The sequence below is a fragment of the Sminthopsis crassicaudata genome, chromosome 2 (assembly GCF_048593235.1).
Source record: "Sminthopsis crassicaudata isolate SCR6 chromosome 2, ASM4859323v1, whole genome shotgun sequence".
NCBI classification, from domain to species: domain Eukaryota; kingdom Metazoa; phylum Chordata; class Mammalia; order Dasyuromorphia; family Dasyuridae; genus Sminthopsis; species Sminthopsis crassicaudata.
Genome location: NC_133618.1, coordinates 609,503,649 through 609,526,887, shown reverse-complemented (window position 1 = coordinate 609,526,887; position 23,239 = coordinate 609,503,649). Strand labels below are relative to the sequence as shown.

The window sequence follows — 23,239 nt, the reverse complement described above, 5'->3', positions numbered from 1 at the left end:
CCTTCCTCCTTCACTTTTTTTTTTTTTGTCCTGGCAGTTAGGTCTTTTGATGGAAGTTTAGTAGGGCACTTTGATTGTCTTGTTTCCATTTTTCAGACAGTGCTACAACTTAAATGAATCAGTCCCATTTTTGGTCCCTGAACTGATAGATTATTATCAGCTTCTTCGGAGATATTCTTGATATGCCTGGGCACTTTTATTTGAATTTTGCCAAAGAAACACCACATTTTTTCTTAAATCTCATTATTTTTAAACCCTTATGTAAAAAACTTAAAATTTAGGGGTGACTAGATGTCATGGGATGCAGTACCAGTCTTGGAGTCAGGAGGACCCAAATACAAATTCAGTCTTAAGACACTTGACATCTGTGTGAGAATGGGCAAGTCACTTAGCTCTGATTGTTTTATTCGACCTCTTCCCTCCCTCTCCCCCCAATTAAAAAAAAAAACAACTTTTTTTAGAAGATGATTGAACAGTGATACTTTTTTAAAAAAAATACAGAATCGATTTATTTAATTCCAATTCATTAGGCTCAGTCTGTCAGAAAACCGGAATATTACAGAGGTAATGAATGAAGGCTTTAAAACAAATCTCAGGATGATTTTATAGTAGCTGCTTCAGAATGGAAAATACTATCCTTCTGCTAAAATTTTTTTAATAATCCAAACTTTCAGAGAGAATTTAATAAATTGATTCAGCAAGCATGCTGGATATTGATACAAATTAAGCATATACCCACAATATTATATTTCTTGTTTTTATTGTAATATGAAGATAGGAATATCGATGAAAAGGAATTTCACTGTTCCTGGTCTCTTCACAAACACACTTCAGGGTTTTGTTTTTGTCTCTATTGCCTGTCCCACTTCTTTGCACACTATCATAAACACTATTTATTGTTTGCATGTAGTTTAATCAATGCAATCTAGTATGTTTTTATTTTTGATTAGTAAAACATGTTTTTAAAATGTAATTTAAATGTTTTAAGAAATACTTGATTTAAATTTTTTTGTTTCTTTGAATGCCCCCAAGTACTTAAATTGTGGGGGGGGGGTAGGAAACAGAATTTTATGGCTAAAAGAACCAGACCGTAGGATCATTTAACTTTAGTGGCATAGATCAGTATTTGGTTACTTTATAACAATTTTATAGTTAATTATTTAATTAGAACTAAGTATCAGAAATCTATAAATTTAGCCATATGCCATTTGGAAATATGAACACATTTGGATTTTAAGAGCACATATAAGAAAGCAATCTAGTGGATAGCATGCCAAAATAATTTTAGTAAACTTATTAATGTTTAATATAGCCTGTTTGGTATACATATAGCTTGTCTTACATTTGTCCTTGTAAAAACATCTCTCAAGTTTTCAAATTTGTTATTGATGAATCGGCTTGCTATAATTTGCATTTCCTGTACCACTATTAATACTTCCTTCTCTTTTTTTCTCTATGCGCCCCCCCCCCCCCCTTATTTCTTCTTTTCTGACATTACCTCTTCTTCCCTCATACATCTGGGATAAAGCAGAGCTGATTAGATAAAATTTCAAAATAACTTATTTGATGCTCTACCATAGAACTATGCTCTTGCCTCCTCCTTACTCCGTACACTTGCTTATCAGGAACCCAGAGTTCTAATGTTACCTTTGGATTGCCTGGATCCCAGCCCTCTCTCCTCTGTTGTTTCTCTCCTGCTCTTCCCCAACATGATGGGCTTCTTCAATATTCCAGAATGAAGTCTTTGTCCCTTTTCTCTTTCCTCCTATCAACATTGTAATCAGTTTTTTCAGGGCTTATTGATTAGCAGGATAGCTTTCTTGATTGACAGGAAAAGATCATTAATTACTAAAAGTGTAGGGACATGTTTCAATAGGGAATTCAACTTATATAACATTATAGCTACTCAGTCAACTTTTATTAAGAGCACATTACTTGACTGTCACCGTGATAAGTGCTGGGGATACAGAAGAGGCAAAAAATAGTCTTTGCCCTCAAGAAACAGTCATTAGTGGAGGAGACAACAAACAAGCTAAATTTAGGTTAAATAGGAAATAATTGAAGGGGAGAAGGCATTAGAATTAAGAATGTTGGCTTCCTATAAAAGATGAAATTTTAATTGGGACTTAAAGGAAGCTGGGAGACAGAGATGAGGAGTGAGAACATTCCAAGCATCAGGGACAGCCAGAAAAAATTTCTGGAGCCAAGAGATAGTGTTTTGTTCTTAAAACAGCAAGAAGACCATTGTCATCAGATGGAAGAGTGCTTTGGTAAACAAATGTAGGAAGACTGGAAAGGAGTCATTTGGCATTTTGTGTTTGTTCCTGGAGGCAGTAGGGCTGTGCCAACCCGTTTGTGATTCTGTTGTAGTTCGGATATGACTTGGTAATGGCCTGCACTGGATTGGTGTCAATGTCAGAGGAGAGAAGATCGCATATTTGAAATATAACAAAGGTGAAATGGCAACATATTCAATATGAGATTGCCTTTTAGAGTTATAGGGAAATATGGGAAGATGGGGAAGGTTTAGGGGCAAAGGAAGACCTAGATGTCATGATCAAATAAATAGAGTAAGAATTAGGAGAGAGTGGTGTCCTGAAAACATAATTTACAGTAATAGTGACTGCAGAGAGGCAGAAGGGAATGAAGATTAAGAAAAGGCAACTTAAAAAGATAATTGATAACTTTGGAGAACAGATTTAGTAGAATGATGAGTTTGGAAGTGAAACTAAGACTCTGGCCCCGTTATTTAAATAGGCCTTCTTTACTTCAAGGCCAGCACTCTATTCATGAACCAGAACCATGTCTTGAAACAACTCTTCATATGAAGCAGAAGGGGAAATACTGTCCTTTTTCGTTAAACCTGGCTTTGAGATCCCACAGCTTATCGGGCCACACAACCTCCAGTACTTTCAGGCTCTATTGGACAATCCCTTTGTTAGAAATTCAGAGGTCTTGGATAAGTGTGGCTAACCTCTGTGGCTCTACAAAAAGTTTGCTTCCAGCCTTAGCAAAATGCTGGTTTTAGACAAAGCTATGCCAATTTTGAGAGATGTTCTGATGAAATGGAATATGGAGCTTGGAGTAAGGAGAAACTGTGGCTCACATCTTGCTTCTGACATTTATTAGCAGTGTGTTTGGGGGCAAATTACTTAACTTTATTTGAGCCTCAGAATCAAATTAGATAATGCCTGTAACAATGCATTTTAATGTGTGTGTGTGTGTATGTTGTACGTATACCATATATATGTGTGTGTGTTTTTATTTTCTCAGCTACTTTTTCACATACAAAGTCTTATTCCAAGTCCTATCCATAGAACTTGATTTTTTTTTTTTTTTTTTCCCCAATTTTTAAGGTTTGTCTGATTGCAGGCTGCCTAATTTAGGGACATAACTCTTATCTGCAGATAACCTTTTTCACCACTAGATGGTAGTTTTGTTCTGCTTTAAGGTAGTTGATATGTGAGCCCACCTCCTTTTCCTCTCTCCCAAATTTTGCTTTAATTTTTAGGAATTCCACATTTTCCTGGTGGATTTTTCATAAGTCTCATTTTATTATAAGGCACTGTATATTGCATATTTTCCCAAATAAATGTTTTTGTGTTGTTATAAATTTCAGGAACTGCTATATAATTTCCAAAGTATCAGATTCCAAAAAAATAGAAAGGCAACATAATATAGTGGAAGAGAGCTGACTTAGGAAAACTGGGGCTCAATTCTATTGTCTGATAGCTGTGTGATGGTAATCCTGGTCAGTTTATTTTCAGGGATCTAGGCAATAATTTAAGATCTGAAGTTGCAAAAGTTCTGCATTGGTAGAGGGAGATACCCTGCCTCCCTCTTCCCCCTACCCTTACTGGATAAATACTTAATAGATAGTGACTTTTTTTTTTTTTTGGTATAAATAATGGCAAATGCTATGTGGTTATAGATAGCTGATTAATTGAGGGGAGTGCTAAGACATAATAAGAAATTAATGATGAAAAATTTTTCTCTTCAGAGCATGAAAATTAAAGAGGTAGAGAAATAGAAACAAGGTAGAAAAGTAGGAGGAAAAGTCTTGTAAATCATGTTTATATAAGTCCAAGTGTTGGGCTGATGTCATGGAAAGAATAATCATTTTAGAAGCACAATTCTGGCTCTACTACTTAAGGTCTTCTGACCTTAAGAATAATTTTTGAGATTTAAGGAGATGATATCTGTGGAAGTGCTACTAAATAAGTTATTATTATAGCTAAATAATGATATTTTTGAAAGTAGCATTTTTTTGATCACTTTGTTTCTTATTTTACAAACTATATAGCTAGTCCATCCAGTTTGAGGAACTTTGTACGTAATAATTTTATGATTAAAGAATGATAAAAGTACTTTTCATGTTACTTTCTTTTATCCTTGTTGATATTATTGTAAGCTGTATTTTATGTAACAGACATTTTGTTTAATTTGCAGGTTGCTGTTTGTTGCATCTGTTTTTTTGTTATTCTTCCCTTGAATCTTGTTGGTACAATTCTAGGCCGAAATCTGTCAGGTCAACCCAACTTTCCTTGTCGTGTCAATGCTGTGCCTCGTCCTATACCGGAGAAAAAATGGTAAAGAGAAAATTAAGACTTATATTTGTTTCTCAGAATAAAACAGTCTTTTGAGCTATATGTAATTTTGACATCATAATTTTAGCATATTGAATATTTTAGATGTGATTATAGGAATTTGCAAGTTTTGATGTATTTCCGTTTGTATTACAGTCCAAATTGAAATTTAATTGAAATGGCATGATGGTCTCAGATAAGTTAAATTGATAATAGAATTGGAGTTGAAAGGTGACTTGGCACTAAAGCTTCCCATTTCTTAATTTATGCTCAATGTTGATCAAAACAATAATTGATAGGCACTTATTTCTTTGCTTTGATATATAAGTTCTTTCCCTTTATATTTGAATTATTATTGAAGCTCAGATTAGAAAAACTGTACCTTAAATATTGTATTTATTCTTGGCATAGTTTGAAATTATTCAAATTTTTTTAGTGTAAAAGAAAAATGCCCAAATTTCATCTACTTTAGTGTTAATTTTGGTCATGTCACACAACAAAATTATCTGAGATATTAAAAGCAGACAAAAATAGAAGAATTGTGTTATGGCATTATATCTATTTCAACCCTTTGTGACTCATAAAATTAGAAAAAATGGTGCATGAGAATGTAGATACAGAAAGGAAAATTTCTTGAAAAGTTTTTATACAAAGCTTTTTTAACCTTTTCTAAATGCTATTCTGAAAACAATTCTTGGATATGTTGATATCTATTATTCTTGCAGTTCTGTCCCTACTGTTTGAAAAGCCAAGACCCACAATGAGCTTTTATGTGACCAAACAAGTTAATAACTTCCTTCCTTTTCAGGAGGAAAGTGTCTGTCTGCTTTGTTAGAGTCATAATTGTCTGTTCCCCTTTTCTTAGTGAAGAAAAATTCCTAGTTAGGAAAGGTGTTAAAGCTAAACTTATAAATCAATTAATTCTATTGTAATTTAAAAACTGAAGAGTCCAACTTTTAACTTATGGGAGTGGAGCAGTATTTGCTTATTATAAACACCATTTATAATCAGAAATGAAAGGACTATAAAATATCTGTGTTTTAGGTCTAACATAGAACTCTATTAATAGTTTGTGTATTTTGCTCATTTGGATTTTAACTTTGGGGAAAAAATCCCAGCTTCTATGTATTTGGTTTTAATGAAGATTTGCATTCTGCAAAAACTGTATAAATAAAGTTATGTAATTTTTTCAGGTTTATGGAACCAGCAGTTATTGTTTGTCTTGGAGGAATTTTGCCTTTTGGCTCAATTTTCATTGAAATGTAAGTTTTAATGATAAATTTTTTTTTCTTGAAGTATTAGAATAGAATAAGTTAGAAAATCAGGTAGACATAGAATCAGAGTACATTTCACTGGGTTTCATAGTTAAACCTCAACTTTTGAGAAGAAGGACTTCTCACTTCAAAGGTTATCAACCTTATTTTATTTGGAAATTCATAATTTTTTAGTTATGTTTGGAGTATCACATAATATTAAGAGGTTTAGAAATTTAGGCTCAAGTTCTAGAGCATGGTCTATCATCACATGACCACAGCTTTCAACTGACATGTTTACCTGTGCCAGATATGAGGGAAGGATGGAGAGGGAGAGATAGAGAGAAAGAAAGAGAGAGAGTGGGGGGGGGGGTTCTCTTGAGCTTCACCTTAGTCTCTCTGGGATGGCAGAAATGGGTGGGTGAGGTAAGACCAAGAGGTTTTCACCAAGACTTTCCTAGAACAAAGAGAGAAGATAAAAGAATTGAGAATAATAGCAATATACTTATTTCTCCGATTTTGTTTAGGTACTTCATTTTTACATCTTTCTGGGCGTACAAGATCTACTATGTCTATGGTTTCATGATGCTGGTGCTGGTTATCCTTTGCATTGTGACTGTTTGTGTAACCATTGTATGCACATACTTCCTACTAAATGCAGAGGATTATAGGTGGTAAGTATTTAAAGCAAAGACTTTTTTTTTGAATTAGCTACAAATATTGCTAGAATAATATTTTAATCAGTCCTAGGCATAAGGAGAATAAGAAAAATGTTATTTTTGAAAGCTTTGATTCTTAAGTTATAATTTTTTTCCCAAGATGTATTGAAACTGATTGAAATTTATAAAAATGAGAGCAGTTGCTCAATTGATAAAAGATCAAAGGAGAGGAAGGCTATTTCTTCTTTTTTGTAGGAGAAATCCAAGTTATCAATAGCTATGTGAAAAAAAAAAATCTCCAAATCACTAAAATTAGGGAAATGAAACTTAAAAGCTACTTTGAGGTTTCACTTCACAACCATTGGAATAGCAAAGTGACCGAAAATAGAGGAGAATGACAAATATTAGATGAGCTTTGGGAAAACAGACTCGGCAGTACACTGTTGTTGGAACTGTGAAATGCTCTGGGCCATTATGGAAAGCAATTTGTAACTATGCTTCAAAGCTCAGTAAACTGAATGGCCCTTTGGTCCTAAAAGACCACTACTTGTATTACTGCAAAAAGATCAAAAAAAGAGGGAAAAACCCATATGTACAAAACTAATTTAGAGGCGCCTTGTGACCTACTGGATCGAATACTTGACAGCGTCAATTAAGACCGAAGTTCAAATCTGCCCTGAGATACTTACTGACCACTGACACATCACTTAATATTTTCCAGCCTCATTTTCTTCATCTATAAAATGAGCACAATAATAGCTCCTAAGTTCCTTGATTGTTGTGAGGATAAAATAAGGCAATAATGCTAATAAAGCACCATACAAACCTCAAAATTATCTGCATCATCATCATTATAGCAGTTTTTTGTAGTGGCAAAAAATTAAATGACTTGTAGAGTGGCTGAACCAATAAGTTGTAGTATAAGAATATAATAGGATACTATTGTTACATAAGAAATAATTAGAGGGATCTTTTCAGAAAGTCTGGGAAGATTTGTAAGACCTGATGGGATAGTGAAAAGAACAGAACCAGGAAAATAACTTCTACAATAAAAATAGCATTGTGAAGACAAATAACTATAAAAAGACTTAAAAGAACACCTGATCATTGTAGTTAACTCCAATGTAGGCAATCTCTGTTGATTTGTTATTTTTTGAATTAATGAGCCTATTTGAGTTTAACATCCCTGCAGTGAACAGTGGTGACTCTGGAGGACTGACTTACCTCTTGACAAAGGTGACAGACTCAGGGTTCAGATTGACATGAACATGACCAGTGGGGAAAATTGTTTTATTGACCATGTATTTGTTATAGGGCTGTTGCTTTTCTTTGGGTATTTCAGTTGTGGAGAGGAATCAAGAAGAGAAAACAGATTTTTGTAAGAATAAAAATTCAAAAAGATACAATTCTATCAAAAATATTCTAAAATTGAAATAATCAGGGAGATATTTTAGTAAGGCTACTTTGGTGGTAATTTTTACAAATTTCATGATCCTCACACATCTTGAGATAAGAAACAGGCAGCATTGTGTTATTTTACAAACTGGGAAACTGTAGGCAGAAAAATTGTTCTCTTTAGGTTATTATATAATGGTGAATACATCAAGAAAAAGCAGAACATCTGTGTTTCTGACATTATTTTTGCATTTCTACTGTCCTTATTCTGTGATAATACATGCATGTGTATTTTTTTTTTAAATACAGCTTTCTTATGCAGTATAGCATTTGAAAAAATTGCTTAATTAAGAGAAACACTTTATTGTGAGATTTTTGTTTAACTGCTGTTCATTTGATAGAGATGTGTTTGTTTTTTAGGCAATGGACAAGCTTTCTTTCTGCTGCATCAACTGCAATCTATGTTTACATGTATTCCTTTTACTACTATTTTTTCAAAACAAAGTAAGTAGTAATTTTTTCCTTCTATACATAGAGGAAGCTAAACCTATTCATTTCTCTGGAGATACAAAATTAAATATTGTGATTTGTTTATATGTTAATGTGGGAAAGTTTCAACAAGAAAAATAATAATAATAAATAATTTTTATTTCATTTCAGGATGTATGGCTTGTTTCAAACAGCATTTTACTTTGGTTATATGGCGGTATTTAGCACAGCCTTGGGGATAATGTGTGGTAAGTAGAGAATTGTTTGGAAGTTAATCAGTAAAATCTGTTAAAATTACCAAAAGTATAATAGTTGAAAAGACAGAAATTACATTCTGTGCCATATTTTTTATGATCAGAGAGGTTGAAAAAATAATCCTTATGCTTTCATGCCTAAAAAGGTCTTCTGAAGATTATATAACCCAATTTTAAATGTTCTAATTTTTATTTTGTGTTTCAAAATTGAGGGAAAAGTTGAATAGAAACAAAAGGGTAAAATGAGTTGTACACATTTCCTATGAATTTTAAATCTTCGTATTCTTCCTGCTTCTGTGATCCTCATTTGTAATTTTTAGGAAATTAATTTTACCTGTTGAATTCTTGTAGCAATATTTCTTGTTTTGTTTATCACTAGCTTATAGTTATTTAATAAATATCGAAAATCAAAAATGTTTTGATTAAATATTTAATACTTTTCTATTGATTAATTCATTTTATTTCAGCATGGGATTATTTTTATGACTTTTTATTTATATTATCATGGGAAAACCTAGGGTAGTAACATCTTAACTGTTTATAAAGAAAATGGAAAATTTTTTAGTACTTTTCCTGTGAAAATTTTATTTTATTGCTGGATATTCTTGGCACATTCCATGGGCTCCTGCTGTTTTGGCAGTTCTCAACTATTCTCTAATAGGCTTATAGGCTTTTAGTTTTAATCTTTTTTTTTTTTTTTTTTTTTTTAATTGTTCAAGCTGGAACTGATTAAAACGTCACCATAATGTAGGCATTGTACACTTTTATTTTAGTTGCTAAGATGTGTTAGAGAAATTTATAATGAAGGGAAAATATATACTTTACTTTTTTTTATTTTTTAATTGAGGAAAAAGCAATAAGCATGTTAAGGTGGAAAATTTATTTTTTATCTTGATACTTTTTTAACTATGGAATTTTAGGTTGCTTGAGAAATTGTCACTGGAATCATGAAAAAAATTATAACACACATATTACTTGAAATAATATAATGTGTACAGAACATAAAATTTTTATTATAAGTAATCATTTAACTCAACCAATACACAAAAAGAATTCAACAGTAACAGATTAACTAACAAGTGGTTGGGATCTTTAAGCCTTTTTAATAAACTTTTTTTTTTTGGAAAAAAATGTCCCACATTAATTTTTTTTTTCTTTATCTTTTGCCTAAAAGTGAATTTTTCATCAAAGGCCTGGAAAATTGCATTTGGCTTTAAGTTAGTTTTAAACTATTTAGATTTTCTATTAGTATTTTTATAAGAAGTTAAATTTTTTAAATATCCATTATCCACAGACTTAGACTGTAAATTTGCCTGTGAACTATCTCTGTGACACGGTTGACCAGCTCTTTGTATTGGAAAAACGTGGGAAACACCAATTATCTTTAGTAACAGAATGATTTAGTTCTTTTACTAATGATTTTAGAATCTTGAGCTTCAGTTGGCTCAAAGATAAGCCTGGATAATGAAGGTTAGAGAGAAGACCTGTGATTTCATTTGTAAAGGGAACTTCCTGGTAAGAAAAAGTTCTCTACCAGTATAGGGCACTACCTGCTTTTCTACTTTAGTGGCTGAGAGAGTTGCCTGGGGCACTGAGAGGGACTTAACCCAGAGTAGCATCTGTAGTACAGATATGAAATCAAAATGGAACTTGAACCCAAATGCCTCTTCCTACCTTTGAGGCTGGCTCTCTACAATACCACATTATCTCTTTAGGATGATTTTTTAAAAAATCTAATAAAAACCAACAAACCTGCTTACATATGTAACAGATAGTAATTCCCAGAAAAAGTTTTATGAAGCCCTATAGTCTCTGTCTTTACATAATAATTCGTCAGCAAATATTAGAATATTAAGAATAAAAATATTTGTAGAAAATGCTGCTTCTTTATAAAGCTAACATAGAGAACAGCTTAGATCTTGTAATTAGCACTGAAATTTCCCATGAATCATACTAATTTCACCTAACATATCCTGTACTGAGATATAAAAATTAGGCAAATGGTCAGTTCTATAAGCAATTAATGACATTATTTTTATCTTCATTTATGCCAAATTTACTCTGCCCTATAAATGCATAAAAAATCCAAACAGTTCTCCAGCCTTAGCTCAACTTATCTTTCTATCTTTATCAAATCAAAAACTGATCTCATTTGTGGGGTGTATGTGTGTACACCAACAAAATAGATCTAATAGCTTATTTTTTTTTAGATATCTTTATTTTGAAGAACTTAGATGTTTGTCCTTCATGTGGACATTCTTGGTTATTAATTTTTGTCTCACTGTTAAGATCCTTGACCTGGATCACATAGTCCCAAGCTATGCATAATTCTCTTTGATGTTTAAATTTCAAAAAAAAAAATAGTCATATTAGTGCATTGATATTTGATTTGTGTAGCGGAGTTACTCATTTTGCAGAATAACAGACAAAATGTTTCTGAAAGCATCAATAACTTAAAATTACTAAGCTTAACTATAGAAGATGAATACTGTTTTAAATATTTTTCTTTGCTTTTTCAGGAGCAATTGGTTACATGGGAACAAGTGCCTTTGTCCGAAAAATCTATACTAATGTGAAAATTGACTAGAAAAACAAGAAAACCGAGAACTCTGGATCAGTTACTGTTTCATAGGGGTGGAACTTGCACAACGTAAAGCGCAAGAAGATAATTGGGCTTTAACACTGGGTACTTTGTGGGTCTCGTTTCATGGGTGGCTTAAAGTAACATCTATTTTCATTGATCCTAGGTTCTTACTGACTGCTTTCTCCAACTGTTCACAGCAAATGCTTGGATTGTATGCTATAGGCATTACCACAGTACATGGCTAATCTTCCCAAAAACTAGCTCATTAAAGATGAATAGACTAGCTCTCTTCAGTGAAGAGGACAAACAGTTTATTTAAAGCATTTGTCCATTATAAATAAAAAGTGGGAAACTTGGCTGCTAAAATTATATGAATAGAAATCTTTCTGGAATTTAGATATTGAAAAAATAATGTTCCAGAAGATTACTTTTCCCTTATTTTTGCTGCCATTGTCAGGATAGTGGGATGTTTTTATATTTTGGATCTGGGCTCTCTATTTTTTTTTTCCAGTTCATTTGCCGTATCAACTATACCTACATTCATTTGTTTAAGAGAATTAAAAAGTATATATATTAAAACCTGCATGTAATATATCTGCTGTCGTTCTATTTGGACCAATTTCCCATTTATTTATCTTTAAAATAAATATCCAATTACATCTTAATTCCATCCAAAGAAGATTATACAGTCTGAAGACAGAGATGTATTCTCTATAATGCAATTACTGTACAGTTAGAAAGCAAAATGTTAAAGGGAGAGAATGTTTGTTTTTATCAAACATTTTGAGTTCTACAGAACATTTTAATTGAATGTTTAAAGTGATTATCTTTCTTCCTTCTCCCCCTCCCTCCAACTTAGTCTTATATCTTTTGTTTGAATTTGAATGAAGGCTTTACTTAAGACATTATAAGAAAAAAATTGGGAGGGGGGAAGAGGGTAATAAATGTATATAACATTAAATAATGTAACTTAGTTGTAGGTCCCAAATGCATTTGGATGTACAGATTTACTACAGAGTACTTTTTCTGATGATGATCTGGTGTAGAAATATGTGAATTTGGGTAGCTTTTTACATCTTGCTTACCATTGCATGAAACATTGGGGTTTCTCCACAGAGTGTGTGTGTGTGTGTGTGTGTGTGTGAGAGAGAGAGAGGGAGAGAGAGATACTTATTTTTCAGGGGAGGGTTAATTTCTTCTTTCTTTCTAAGGCTTTCACTGGAGCCAAATTTGTAATTTAGATCATTTAATTTTGTTAATCTTGTCTGGACACATAGAATATCTAAAGCATTGCTGCTTTAGAGTGTTCAGAAAATTAAAATAAAATTTTCCTGACAAAATTGTTTTGATTGTGAAAATAGATGTTTTTGCAATTTCAAGTCTATTCAAAAAGGCAATTATTACTGAATGCCAGTTTTTGTATACAGTGTTGTTTTCAAATCCAGAGAAGCTACACTTGAATCCAAAGTCCTTGCTTACATTTAGGTTATCCACTACAATTCCAAAATTAATGACTATCCCTTCTTGACTGACCTTTTGGAAGATGGTGTATTCAGCTTGGTATACTGTGTGTAAAGTAAGGGTGTATGGTGTGAAGATTTCTCAAAACAGGCAAATAAAGGTCACAGATTCCCAAGCATAGTGATGGTCAATTTTGCAGTATACCTGGCCAGAGAATATTTGAAATTACTTCCTTGGCATGATACAATTGCTAATTATAATCTTTTGTTAGACAATATGACCACATAGGGCAATATAATATACTTATGTTTTTAAAGATACAAAACATCTGTGTTTAAGCCTAATAATGTGTCACATTCATGCAACTCATAATGAATAAATGGGTGTTGTAGTAGGATGGAGTTTCTCTAAGGTATATTTATGTAAACTGACTATATTGTGCATCTTTCATGTTGTATGTAAGGTGTATGAATGATAAGGTGGTTTGGGAAAAAAATAAAAGGAAATAGTATTTGCTTGACATTGGATAAGGATACTATTAGAAAATGGGAATGATTTTGGAAGTAGAAAATAAATTTTAAAGGAAAACATTCACCAAGCTGAAAAAGTACACTAAAATATATTCCAGAAATAAGTTTTGATTCTTATCCTCCTTATTCTCAACTACTTTGCTAACTAAGGCCTTTAGTATCTAATTTTATGAAAATATAGTTGTTTATGATTTTAACTTTAAATGTGTCAATATTACAGTACTTTAAAGATAAAATCACAGGTCTGATCAAGGATAAATTGAATAGTAGGTGTTTTGTCTTAATATGATTTATTTGACAAGATTGGATCTATGGAAGGAAAATAGATTTTAAAATTTATTTCCTTTTTAAGTGAAAATAATTATACTAAAGTCTGCTTCTATTTCTTTTTTTAAATCTAAAATGAAAAAGATTTTCTTAACTTTAAATCCACTAAAGAATTCATGTTGAGAAGGGCTTTTTGATTCTTGGTGCCTCAATAAGTTACAGGTATATAGATCACTTTGTAGTTTGAAATAATTCACAGATGGATTACTTGTATTTCTTAATGTTGAAGTGGGAAAGTAAATAGAATTGATTATTGGAAATGGAGATTGTTTATGTCATCCCCAAAATGTTATGTGAATTTTCTTTTGTTTGTGAACATTATTTCTGTCACCATATTCTAAGTGCATTATCAATGCAAAAATTGTTAAAAGGGACAAACCTTGCCTTTGTTTCTGTAAACATGTTTCTATTGAAACAATTGCATAATGAAGTGACATCCTTGTTTTGTATATCCTAGCATAGGATAGGGTGAGAGTAGAGGAGTCTATTTAAGGGGATGTAAAGCCTTATTTATCTGTCTTATTAGACTTTTCTGAGTATTACCCTTAAATAGAGACCGCATAACTCATGAATTTATTGTAGTATGATGATACCTGAGCTGGACCTATGCTCAGGTTTTCTATGTAATCACTCTACAAGTTGCAGATAAATGACAGCCACGTTAGTTAGATTCCTTTTACTTGGAACTATAAGCAGATTTTGTTCACTTGATTCAGCTTTTCTTTCTTAGATTCTTAAAACTCTCTAGTAATCGTTTGCTGCCAAATGTCCAAGCAAATGTTTGAAAGCATTCTGAATTACGAAAAAAAGTGAATAGTTTACAGATGTAACTTGTGTTGTATAGAAAAAGCTAAATTCCAAAAGGGCTTTTTCTATATGAATTCTTGAAAACAGCTTCTTTGAAGCTATATAGTGGAGTTCCATCTGGATTTAAGTACAAATTAATGACATACCTTGGTGTTTAACTCCATTTATTGGTTTGAACATAAGGAATGAGTAATTAAAAAAAAATCACAACACACAAAATGCTTGAAAAATTTTGTCTTTATTTACAACTAGATGATTATGAAACTGTTTCAGCAGCTGAAATGAGAGACAGGGCCATAAAAGGTTATGGAAAAGTATTCACTTTGTTTAAGTCATTTGGAAATTTAGTTCAAAGGGTTATATAGAGAATAGATGCTAGCTGTAGATAATACAGAGATTTGCATAATGCATTTTAGCTGCAGGATGTTTATAAGATTTAATTATGATACAAAGGAATGCTATAGTTCTATCCTACATAAGGAGTCATTTGTCTATTTTCCCTGAAGATTGTAGATGGAGTCATACAAAGAAAGAGTAGAAAAGTTTTATATGGGAATTACTTCAGTATTTCAGGAAATGGAAATGAGAAAGCTGTCTTCATGTCTTTAATATGGGAAGTTTAGTTGAATTGTTTTGGGGGAGTATTTTGCTAATTTAGTGACAGTGCAATATACTGTATATTCATCCTAGGAAATCATTTTGTGCTCTCTTGTTTGGCTGGAGTAGCATGACATGCTTGAGGCAAGGCAGAAATAACATTCGATTCTGTGTAAAGGACAATAGTGGGTTAATCTTCTTAAAAGCCACCTGCTGTGAATTAGCACGCATGGAAGGGCAGTTATACTTGGGCTTTTTTAAATGTTTGAAACTTGAATTTATAAAACCCCGTAGGGCAAGGATGATCAGTGACAAAATTGGGAGGAAACAGTTGTTGCTTGCTGATTATATTCATTTTATACACACTCCTGCTCTGTGCAAGCCATAATTTGCCACCTGGCTTTTTTGAGTACTAGCAAACCAGTATAATGTATCAAGTACCTCTCTGAGGTTCTGGTGTGTTGTACCTTAATTGAAGTTGTTTTAAGTAATAAAAAATGTTAAACTTATGATTTTATGGATGCTTGCTTTCTTTTTGCTTTCTGAAAAAATTAGTTTATTTTAAGGTAATCTTTGGGGTAAAGTAAAATACTGACACATCAGTATGTGTATGTATGTGACCAACTTTTCATTTTCTTCCTCTTAAAATTATCGTTTCATCCTCTTTTTTTGTAGCTCCTGAAGCTTTAGATTTAAAAACATTCCCTTTAAAATCTATTCCTATGAATCTTATTGCTCCATAGGTTCTGACCCACAACATATAACCTTACATTCTTGAAATTTTTATTACTTTCTGGAAAGGAGTTCCTTACATCTTGTTTTACTTGGAAAAATTCTGTAGGATACATAGAGCCTTGATTTATTAAATAGGAGAGAAGCTGTTAAGATTTACTAAGGTCATAGAAATAGTGGGGGCAGTCTAGATGAAAAGCCAAGTCTCTCATGCTCTGTCCTATGTTCTGTCATTTAGAAAACTGTATAAATTGGTCACTTCATGGTGGTTGTGAGAATCAGTTGATAATGTGAAAATATTTTTAAGGATGTAGGATCTTAGCTTTAGGGAGAGAAGGAACTTGAGATGTTATGTACTTAATAAAGATTTGTATTGGGCAAACTGACACTGAAAAATTAGGTAACTTACCCAAAATCTCATGTCAGGATTTGAACCCAAGTTTTTTGACACCACGTCCTTTGAACTATACCACAACAGTATGGATTTGGTTTTCCTGTCATTACTTAACTTTTCTTTTTGTTTTTCATTCTTTTTAAAAAAACAAACAGCCCTCAATTTTCCCAAATGTAAAGTGAGAATAATATTATGTCCATACTCTCTACTACATCAGCTTGTTTGAGGATAGGTGAACTAATTATGTATGTGAAAACTCTTGGCAAACTGTTAACTTCTAAATAGAGAGAGCTAAGGGTTTAAAAGTTGGAAGGGATGTTAGCAGTTACTTAAGGCCCTGAGAAGCTAAGCCCATTTTAGTAGCATAGTGGGGATGTATACTTAGGTCTTTGGATTCCAAACTAACTGTCTTTCCACCATCCTCACCTAAAGCATTGTTGTTTTGATACTTTATATTTATTTGCTGAGGTCCTCTAAAAATCTGTGGTGATTTCTTTTGGGATGTAAAGTACCTATCTTTCTAATTGAAGAGTGAGAGTAAAGGAATGTTTCATTACTTAACCTAAGCTTTTTTTCCCCCATTTAATATTTTATTTTTTTAGTTATATGTAAAAAAATAGTCTTCAACATTCATTTTTGTAAATTTTTGAGTTCCAAGCTTTTTCCCCCTTTTTCCCTTAACTTTCTCCTCTCTAAGACAGCAAACAGTATAGGTTATACATATAATAATCACTTTTAAGTATTTTCCATATTGGGCACATTGTAAAAGAAAAATCAGAACAAAAGGGAAAAAACTACAAGAAAGAAAAAATATTGTATGCTTTGATCTACATTTAATCTTTATAATAAAGTTTTTTCTTGAGATGGAAATGCAGTTTTCCATTCTGAGGCTATTGGAGTTGTCTTGGGTCACTATTGCTGAGAAGAGCTAAGTAAGTCATAGTTGCTCATCACACAATCTTGCTATTACTGTATACAATGTTCTGCTTAATATTTTATTTTCCCGAGTTACAAGTAAAACCATTTTTAACTTTTGTTTTTAAAACTGAGTTCCAGATTATCTATTGGCACATGTGAAGTTATATAAAACATTTCCAAAAAAGCCAAAATGCCCTAGATCTCCCCCCCCCCATTTTCCTCCCACTGACAAAAAATTCCATCAAAACCTCAAAAAAAAAATCTTTTTTTTTTTTTTTAAAGTATGTTTCAGCCTGTATTTAGACACAATTATTTCTTAGCATTTTTTTCATTAAACGTCCTTCAGAGTTATCTTGGATCATTGTATTGCAAAGTCATTCACAACTGATCATCCCACAATATTGCTGTTACTTTGTAGACAATATATTTCATTTTTGCATGAAGTCTTGGAAGTAGGTCCTAGTTATCATTTCTTATAGAACAATCAATGTTCTGCTAACCTGAATTTTAAAAAGGGGAAAAAAAGGACTTATAAATGTGGCTAATTTTTTTTTAAATGTAATAAGATGTAAAGATTCTTAAAGAATTCATATGCTAAAAACAAAATTAATTTGAAGAGAATTCTAACAATTTGAGCATGATCCAATAGTTACATTCAACACTGTTTTTTAGTTCATTATAGGAATTGTGGAAGAAACAAAGGAGGAAGACTTGGGAATGGAGAACTGAATGAATTATAGAATAAGGGAGTTATATTTGGTTGACTAAAACTGATTTGCTAGTAAGAATCATTAAAATCTTAGAAAGGTGAAGATATTTTCATTTAGGTAACGTGAAAGGAAAGGAGTATTTCAGGCTTACTGATTGCTCTTATGAGGCTTATTACTATTAAAAGTAATAGGTGGAAAATAAAATTATTTGACAGAAGGAGGACTGGCATAGGCCATTATAGAGAGTGAATCTTAGTAGATTGGAGTATGATATCAGTATTTTCTGAGTTTATTGTATGTATATGGATATGTGTGAGAAAGAAACAAGATAGATATTGAGGTGGGTAGGGAGCTTCCAAATATATTTAAAAAGTAATAACATGACTTTCTTTATACATGAATATAGCAACCATTGTCTCACAGATGTACTTAGGGGTATAGTGATGGATTCCATTTGGTCTTTATTAGATTATTTAGCTTTTTGTTCTGAATTTACTTATTTCTGTTTCATGGGGCTTAGAATTGGGATCATTTTATTCAATTAAGAATTTTAACTTATGAAACTAATGGGAGGATACAGAAGCCTAAGAAAAAGATTATCAAAATGTAGACTGTTGAATTATAGGAATTTTTGAGCTGGAACTGACCTTAAAGATAGTGACATCTTCACAGGTCATACACTAAAATTCAGGTTCCAAACTACTAGGATAATGTTCTTTTCATCATTTCATACTGTGTTATAACCCAAATATATTTTAATTGGAGATCAAAATAATACATGAGCATGTTCCCAAGGAACAAAAATTCTATAGCTCATTCACTAAACTTAGAACATGTTAAAGTCTAGGAGTGAATTGGGGGAGGAGCAAAAAGAAATGATTTGGGCAGCCTATACATTGCACACAGTGGGCTTTTAGTTAAGCCTAATCTGATTTCTGGGTTGAAGACAGGAATATCAGGTTGGCTTGAATTGAAAAAGAAGATGATTGCCTGAGGTATCACTTAGGTCATTGCTCAGTAGCTTGAACTTGGCACTGCTTATATATACTATTGTCTGGAGACAGATTTTTGTTAGACATTCTTATCTGTTGACTTTGGCTATGCCATATATTCTCTTATTTGACTAATTATTGAAATGATTTGATTCTTTTCAGTATTGAAGTAGGAATTTATTAAAAGAACATCAGACAAAAGGAAGTGTCTTTCTGTTTTGTTGAAATTCTCATCTATATCTGTTAGATACTTTCTAGGAAGTTAACTATTTCTAAAAGCCAAGTCTCCTGCTACTAGTTGTGTGGAGTCTATCCAAAAAATCATGAGTCCCAAGACTTACATAAAGACATAGAGTATGTGTCTACATAATTTAAAAATGTATATATGTCTATATGTGTATATATAGTGTAAACATGTACATAGAAATGATTATGATATGTGTGTGTTTTTAAAATTTGAAACCCTTTTATTATATAGAGGGTTAATACTTGACATCTCAGAGTAATAGGTTTAATAGTTTTAGTTTGTAAGTCTAAGTCCATTTTGTTTTATAGAGTGCTTATCACTGTGGGAAAATGCTTATAGTATTCTCAGCAGTACTTATTCTAAATATTTTTTTTTTCATACACCCAAGTTTTCATTCTATGAGCAGATAATCATATATCTTTCTGACAAAGTTAAGGTCATTGTGAACTCTCAATTCCTGATATTTATTCATCCTTTCAACTTGTCACAAAAATACTGTGCTGAAGGATATGCGTGCTGGTGAAGTCAGGAAGACTTGAGTTTAAATATAGACTCGGATACTACCTGTATGATGTTGAGCTAGTCACTTGACTTCTGTTTGCCTCAATTTCCTTGCCTGGTAAAATCTGGATAATAATAGCATCTCCCTATTGTTATGGTGGAAATTAAATCATCTGATATTTGTAAGATCTATGTGCCTAGGCACATAGTGGATGCTAAATAAATGCTAGCAATTTTCTAATCAAATTTTCTAATCAAACTGTACTTGTTTTGCCATTCTTATGCTCCTAAATTTATATTTTAATATCCCCTCTCCCCAAGCTGATTCTTTTCAAATGCTTCAGGACCCTTGATCATCTCTTTTTTCCCCACTGATTTCTTCCTTCCCTGAACCTTTAAAAATATTAAGGTATTGCCTTATCTTCAAAACAAAAACGTAGCCAATTCTCAGCTCTGTGTCTTGATCTCTCCCTTTGACTAACTTCAGGCAATATACATTTACTAAGCTTATGATAGAGTGGGCATTGTGTTTTGACCTACTAGGGTTTCAAAGAAAGGCTAAAACCAAACAAACTGACTCCCAAATCTTGCCCTCAAAGAGCTCACAGACTAACAGTAACAAGATGCAAACACCCAGGTATAAAATGATATGTGGAAAGTAAATTGGTAAGAGATGGTCTTTAAGAAGACTTAAGATTAAAGATTGAGAAAAGCTTCCTGTAGAAGCTAAGGTTTTTTGCTGAGACGTGGCTCATTGAGAATGCCCAGAATTTGGGAGATGGATTGTCTTTTGTGAGGAACAGCAAGAAGGTCCTTGTTGCTGGCTGACAAAGTTTGTGGGGGCAGGGATTAGATTGAGGTGTAAGAATACTGGAAAGATAAAGGAAGGGGGTCAAGTTATAAAAGGCTTTTCAAAGCCAAAAGGAATTATATATCTGGTCCTTGGCATTGTCCATTAGGCAGTGTCAGAGCAGAGCACATGTGACATGAAGGTAGAATAAATGGGACTCAATTCTCAGATTCATCTATATCATTTATTGATCTTGTATATACTAGATATGTAACTTTTTGGAGACCAACAGTGATCAAACATGAGCTTAACCTCTAGTGACCTTGACAGTTATGGGATGGCTTACTTAATACTTCCTTCCCTTTGCTTCCATAGCATTCTTTGTAGATAGCTTTTCTGTTTCTCTATGAGAAACAATGCCCCTGCTTTTATCCTTTCCGTTCTAGATCATTTCTTTTGGATATTTCCAGTTAACCTCTGTGAAGATTACTCTCAACTCATCTAACCTTAAATCTACTTTTCTGAGCTCCAAACTCCCCAGTTTCAGGGTTTTTTTTGTTTTTTGTTTTTTATTCAACACAGCATTCAAAATGAACAGAAAAAATGTGAAACTGCAGACTATTAGCCATTCTTCTAGGCTTTTAACATTTAAATCTGAAGCATTTAAAAAAAAAAAAATGCCTTAACAGCACTAAAAGTTCCACCAGGACTTCAAGTTTGATGTCAAAACAATTCATTGCCTTTGACTCAAGATTTGTTCCTATTCTGTGTTTCTGAACTTATGGCTTTTTAGTTTTTGGAGTAATCTGTGCTGGTAATCTTAGCTTTTCTCATTTCAGTAAGTTTTCTCAAAATGACTCTTGCTACCACTATATTTCAGGCACTTATTAATTTGGCCGGTCTCAAATTTTGTTTCTCTCTGCCATACATCTTTGTCAGCAAATGCATTGACTGCTTGAAAGTGAATCCTCATTGCCTACTAAATGCAAACTTCCTGGGCAGTGCTGTCTATAGTCTGGTGAAAGTTGCCATTTTTTTTTGTCTTTTCCTACTTAAGTGGAATGTATCAACCAACTTGGTACATTGTGCTTACCTCCTTCCTTATGTGTAGAGTATCCTTTTTTACTTCAATTCCTCTTCCTGGTCTCTGTTAAAATGACACCTATCCTTTAAACCTGTTCCCAAACATAGCACTTTCAGGAACCTGCTCATTTTGCTTGTCAGAAGTGATTTGACCCTAAACTTTTTTGAACTCAATACATGCTTGTGTTGTCTTCTGTTATGTAATTTATGTAATTATTACCCATCTAGATTGCAAACTTCATTGCAGGACCATGTTTGATTGGTTTCAGTATTACTGTCTAATGAACAGCGTTTTCCTTTTGTAGATACTAGGAAGTCTTTGTTGAAAGAAAGAAGAAAACAAATGTGGAGAAAAGCTCTGACATCATGAAATAGAGGAAAGATGAAAAGTTCAGGTTCTTTGACTTCCTCTAAAGAAGAATTTGTATTAATGATATGAAGCTAGAAAGGTTTTGAAGTCACTGGCAGTAGCGGTTGGAGTTGTAAAGGTCCTTGGGATTCATCAGGTTCAATTCTTATCATTTGATGGAGAAGAAACACAAGGGTGCTGCAGCTCCTAAGGAACATGTTTATTAGGGCCATATTAGGATGATTAATCAAGTTTTCCAGCATCTATTGAAATGATAGATAGTTCTACTTGGGTTAATAATAAAACAGCACATTTGATGTATTTTACTTTTCTCTATTTTAAGAAAACAAAACAAGAATACCTTTGCTATTCCATTTTTAGAGACTATTGACCAAGTTGTAAATTTGAGTCTGGGAGAAAGACAAGCTGGTTTCCAGCCATAGTCCAGAATTAGATGGCACAGTTCTGTTTGGTGGTGTTTTTTTTTTTCTCTCCATCTTTTCTACTTTCTATTTATGTTGATATACATATACACATCACTATTATGAGTTTCACATCTGTGGATCAACAAAATGGTCTAATTGGAGTATCAAGGTTTCAGAAATTTATAGTATTTCTTCATGCAAATAGAAGTATTTTTGCTACTGCAACATTTTTTCAACAATTTGCTTATAGTAAGTTATTAATGGTGGTAGTATATGAGGCAGCTGGTGTAAAGAGCCATGGACTTGGCAGAAGAGGCCATTGGTACAAGTCTTGGCTCCTTCCTGAGTACATAAACTTGAATTTCTGAGCCCCTTTGCTCCCCATTGGTTTCTCGTTACTTTGCCGGAGCAAGTGAGATAAAAGTAGAAAGCTTTGTACTGCTCGGCTTGGGAGGTTTTTGTCTTAGGTTACAGACTCCTAGAAACTAAAGGACTATGTTGTTTTTATCACCCTAGTGTGAAATCATATATGTGAAAAAGATGAAACATCTTTTCCTCTCCCTGCCAAATAGATGTATCTTGTCAGGGTCAAAACAAGTACTGGGCAAATGGGGCTCTTTCCTCGAGCCATAAAGGTGCCCCCCCCCCCCCGACATTACCCCCCAAACAACACGACCATTTGGATAGGAGGCTGGAGTGAACAGAACAGAAGCAATAAGAGTTTTCTATTCACTGAAGCGTTAGTTACATGAGGCTACCTTGAGTGTAAGCTTGAGCTTAGACTGTGGACTAGGTCCAGAGAGGAGGGGAGAGAGCTGGGCTGCTTCGGCCACTTAACCCGTGGGGAGGCGGAAAGGAGAGCTGGCTGAGGAGACGCCGGAGGCCACACACAAGCTAACGTTTTGGAGAAGCAGAAATGAGTTGTGCGGGATCGAGCCAGACTACGGAGGACCAGAACTTTGTTTTGCCTTTTCGTGGGATCTGCGTGGGGAGTCAGGGTGCTCAGAAACACCCTCGCCAGCTCCTCTTCCTCGGTCCTAGTTCCCCTTCTCTCCGATGCCTTAGAGGTGCTTAGCGGGGGAGGGGCTTTCCCGCGAGCTTCGGCGTGATTGGCTTTCCGACCTCCCTGGGGGCGAAGGCGGTGTGGTCCAGCTGG

The 23,239-nt window shown here is 33.3% G+C and overlaps 1 protein-coding gene across 2 annotated transcripts in view; it reads left to right on the top strand.

Annotated features, from left to right (window-relative positions):
- TM9SF3 (transmembrane 9 superfamily member 3) overlaps window positions 1-12,560 on the top strand; it is a 50,958-nt gene extending 38,398 nt beyond the window's left edge. For both annotated transcript variants that reach the window (XM_074295955.1, XM_074295954.1), the window contains exons 10-15: window positions 4,450-4,589; window positions 5,780-5,848; window positions 6,367-6,513; window positions 8,314-8,397; window positions 8,554-8,630; window positions 11,156-12,560. In XM_074295955.1, coding sequence (XP_074152056.1) covers window positions 4,450-4,589; window positions 5,780-5,848; window positions 6,367-6,513; window positions 8,314-8,397; window positions 8,554-8,630; window positions 11,156-11,223 — 585 coding nt within the window. In that variant the 3' untranslated portion in view covers window positions 11,224-12,560. The remainder of the gene's footprint in view (window positions 1-4,449; window positions 4,590-5,779; window positions 5,849-6,366; window positions 6,514-8,313; window positions 8,398-8,553; window positions 8,631-11,155) is intronic.
- Window positions 12,561-23,239: the final 10,679 nt, after the last annotated feature.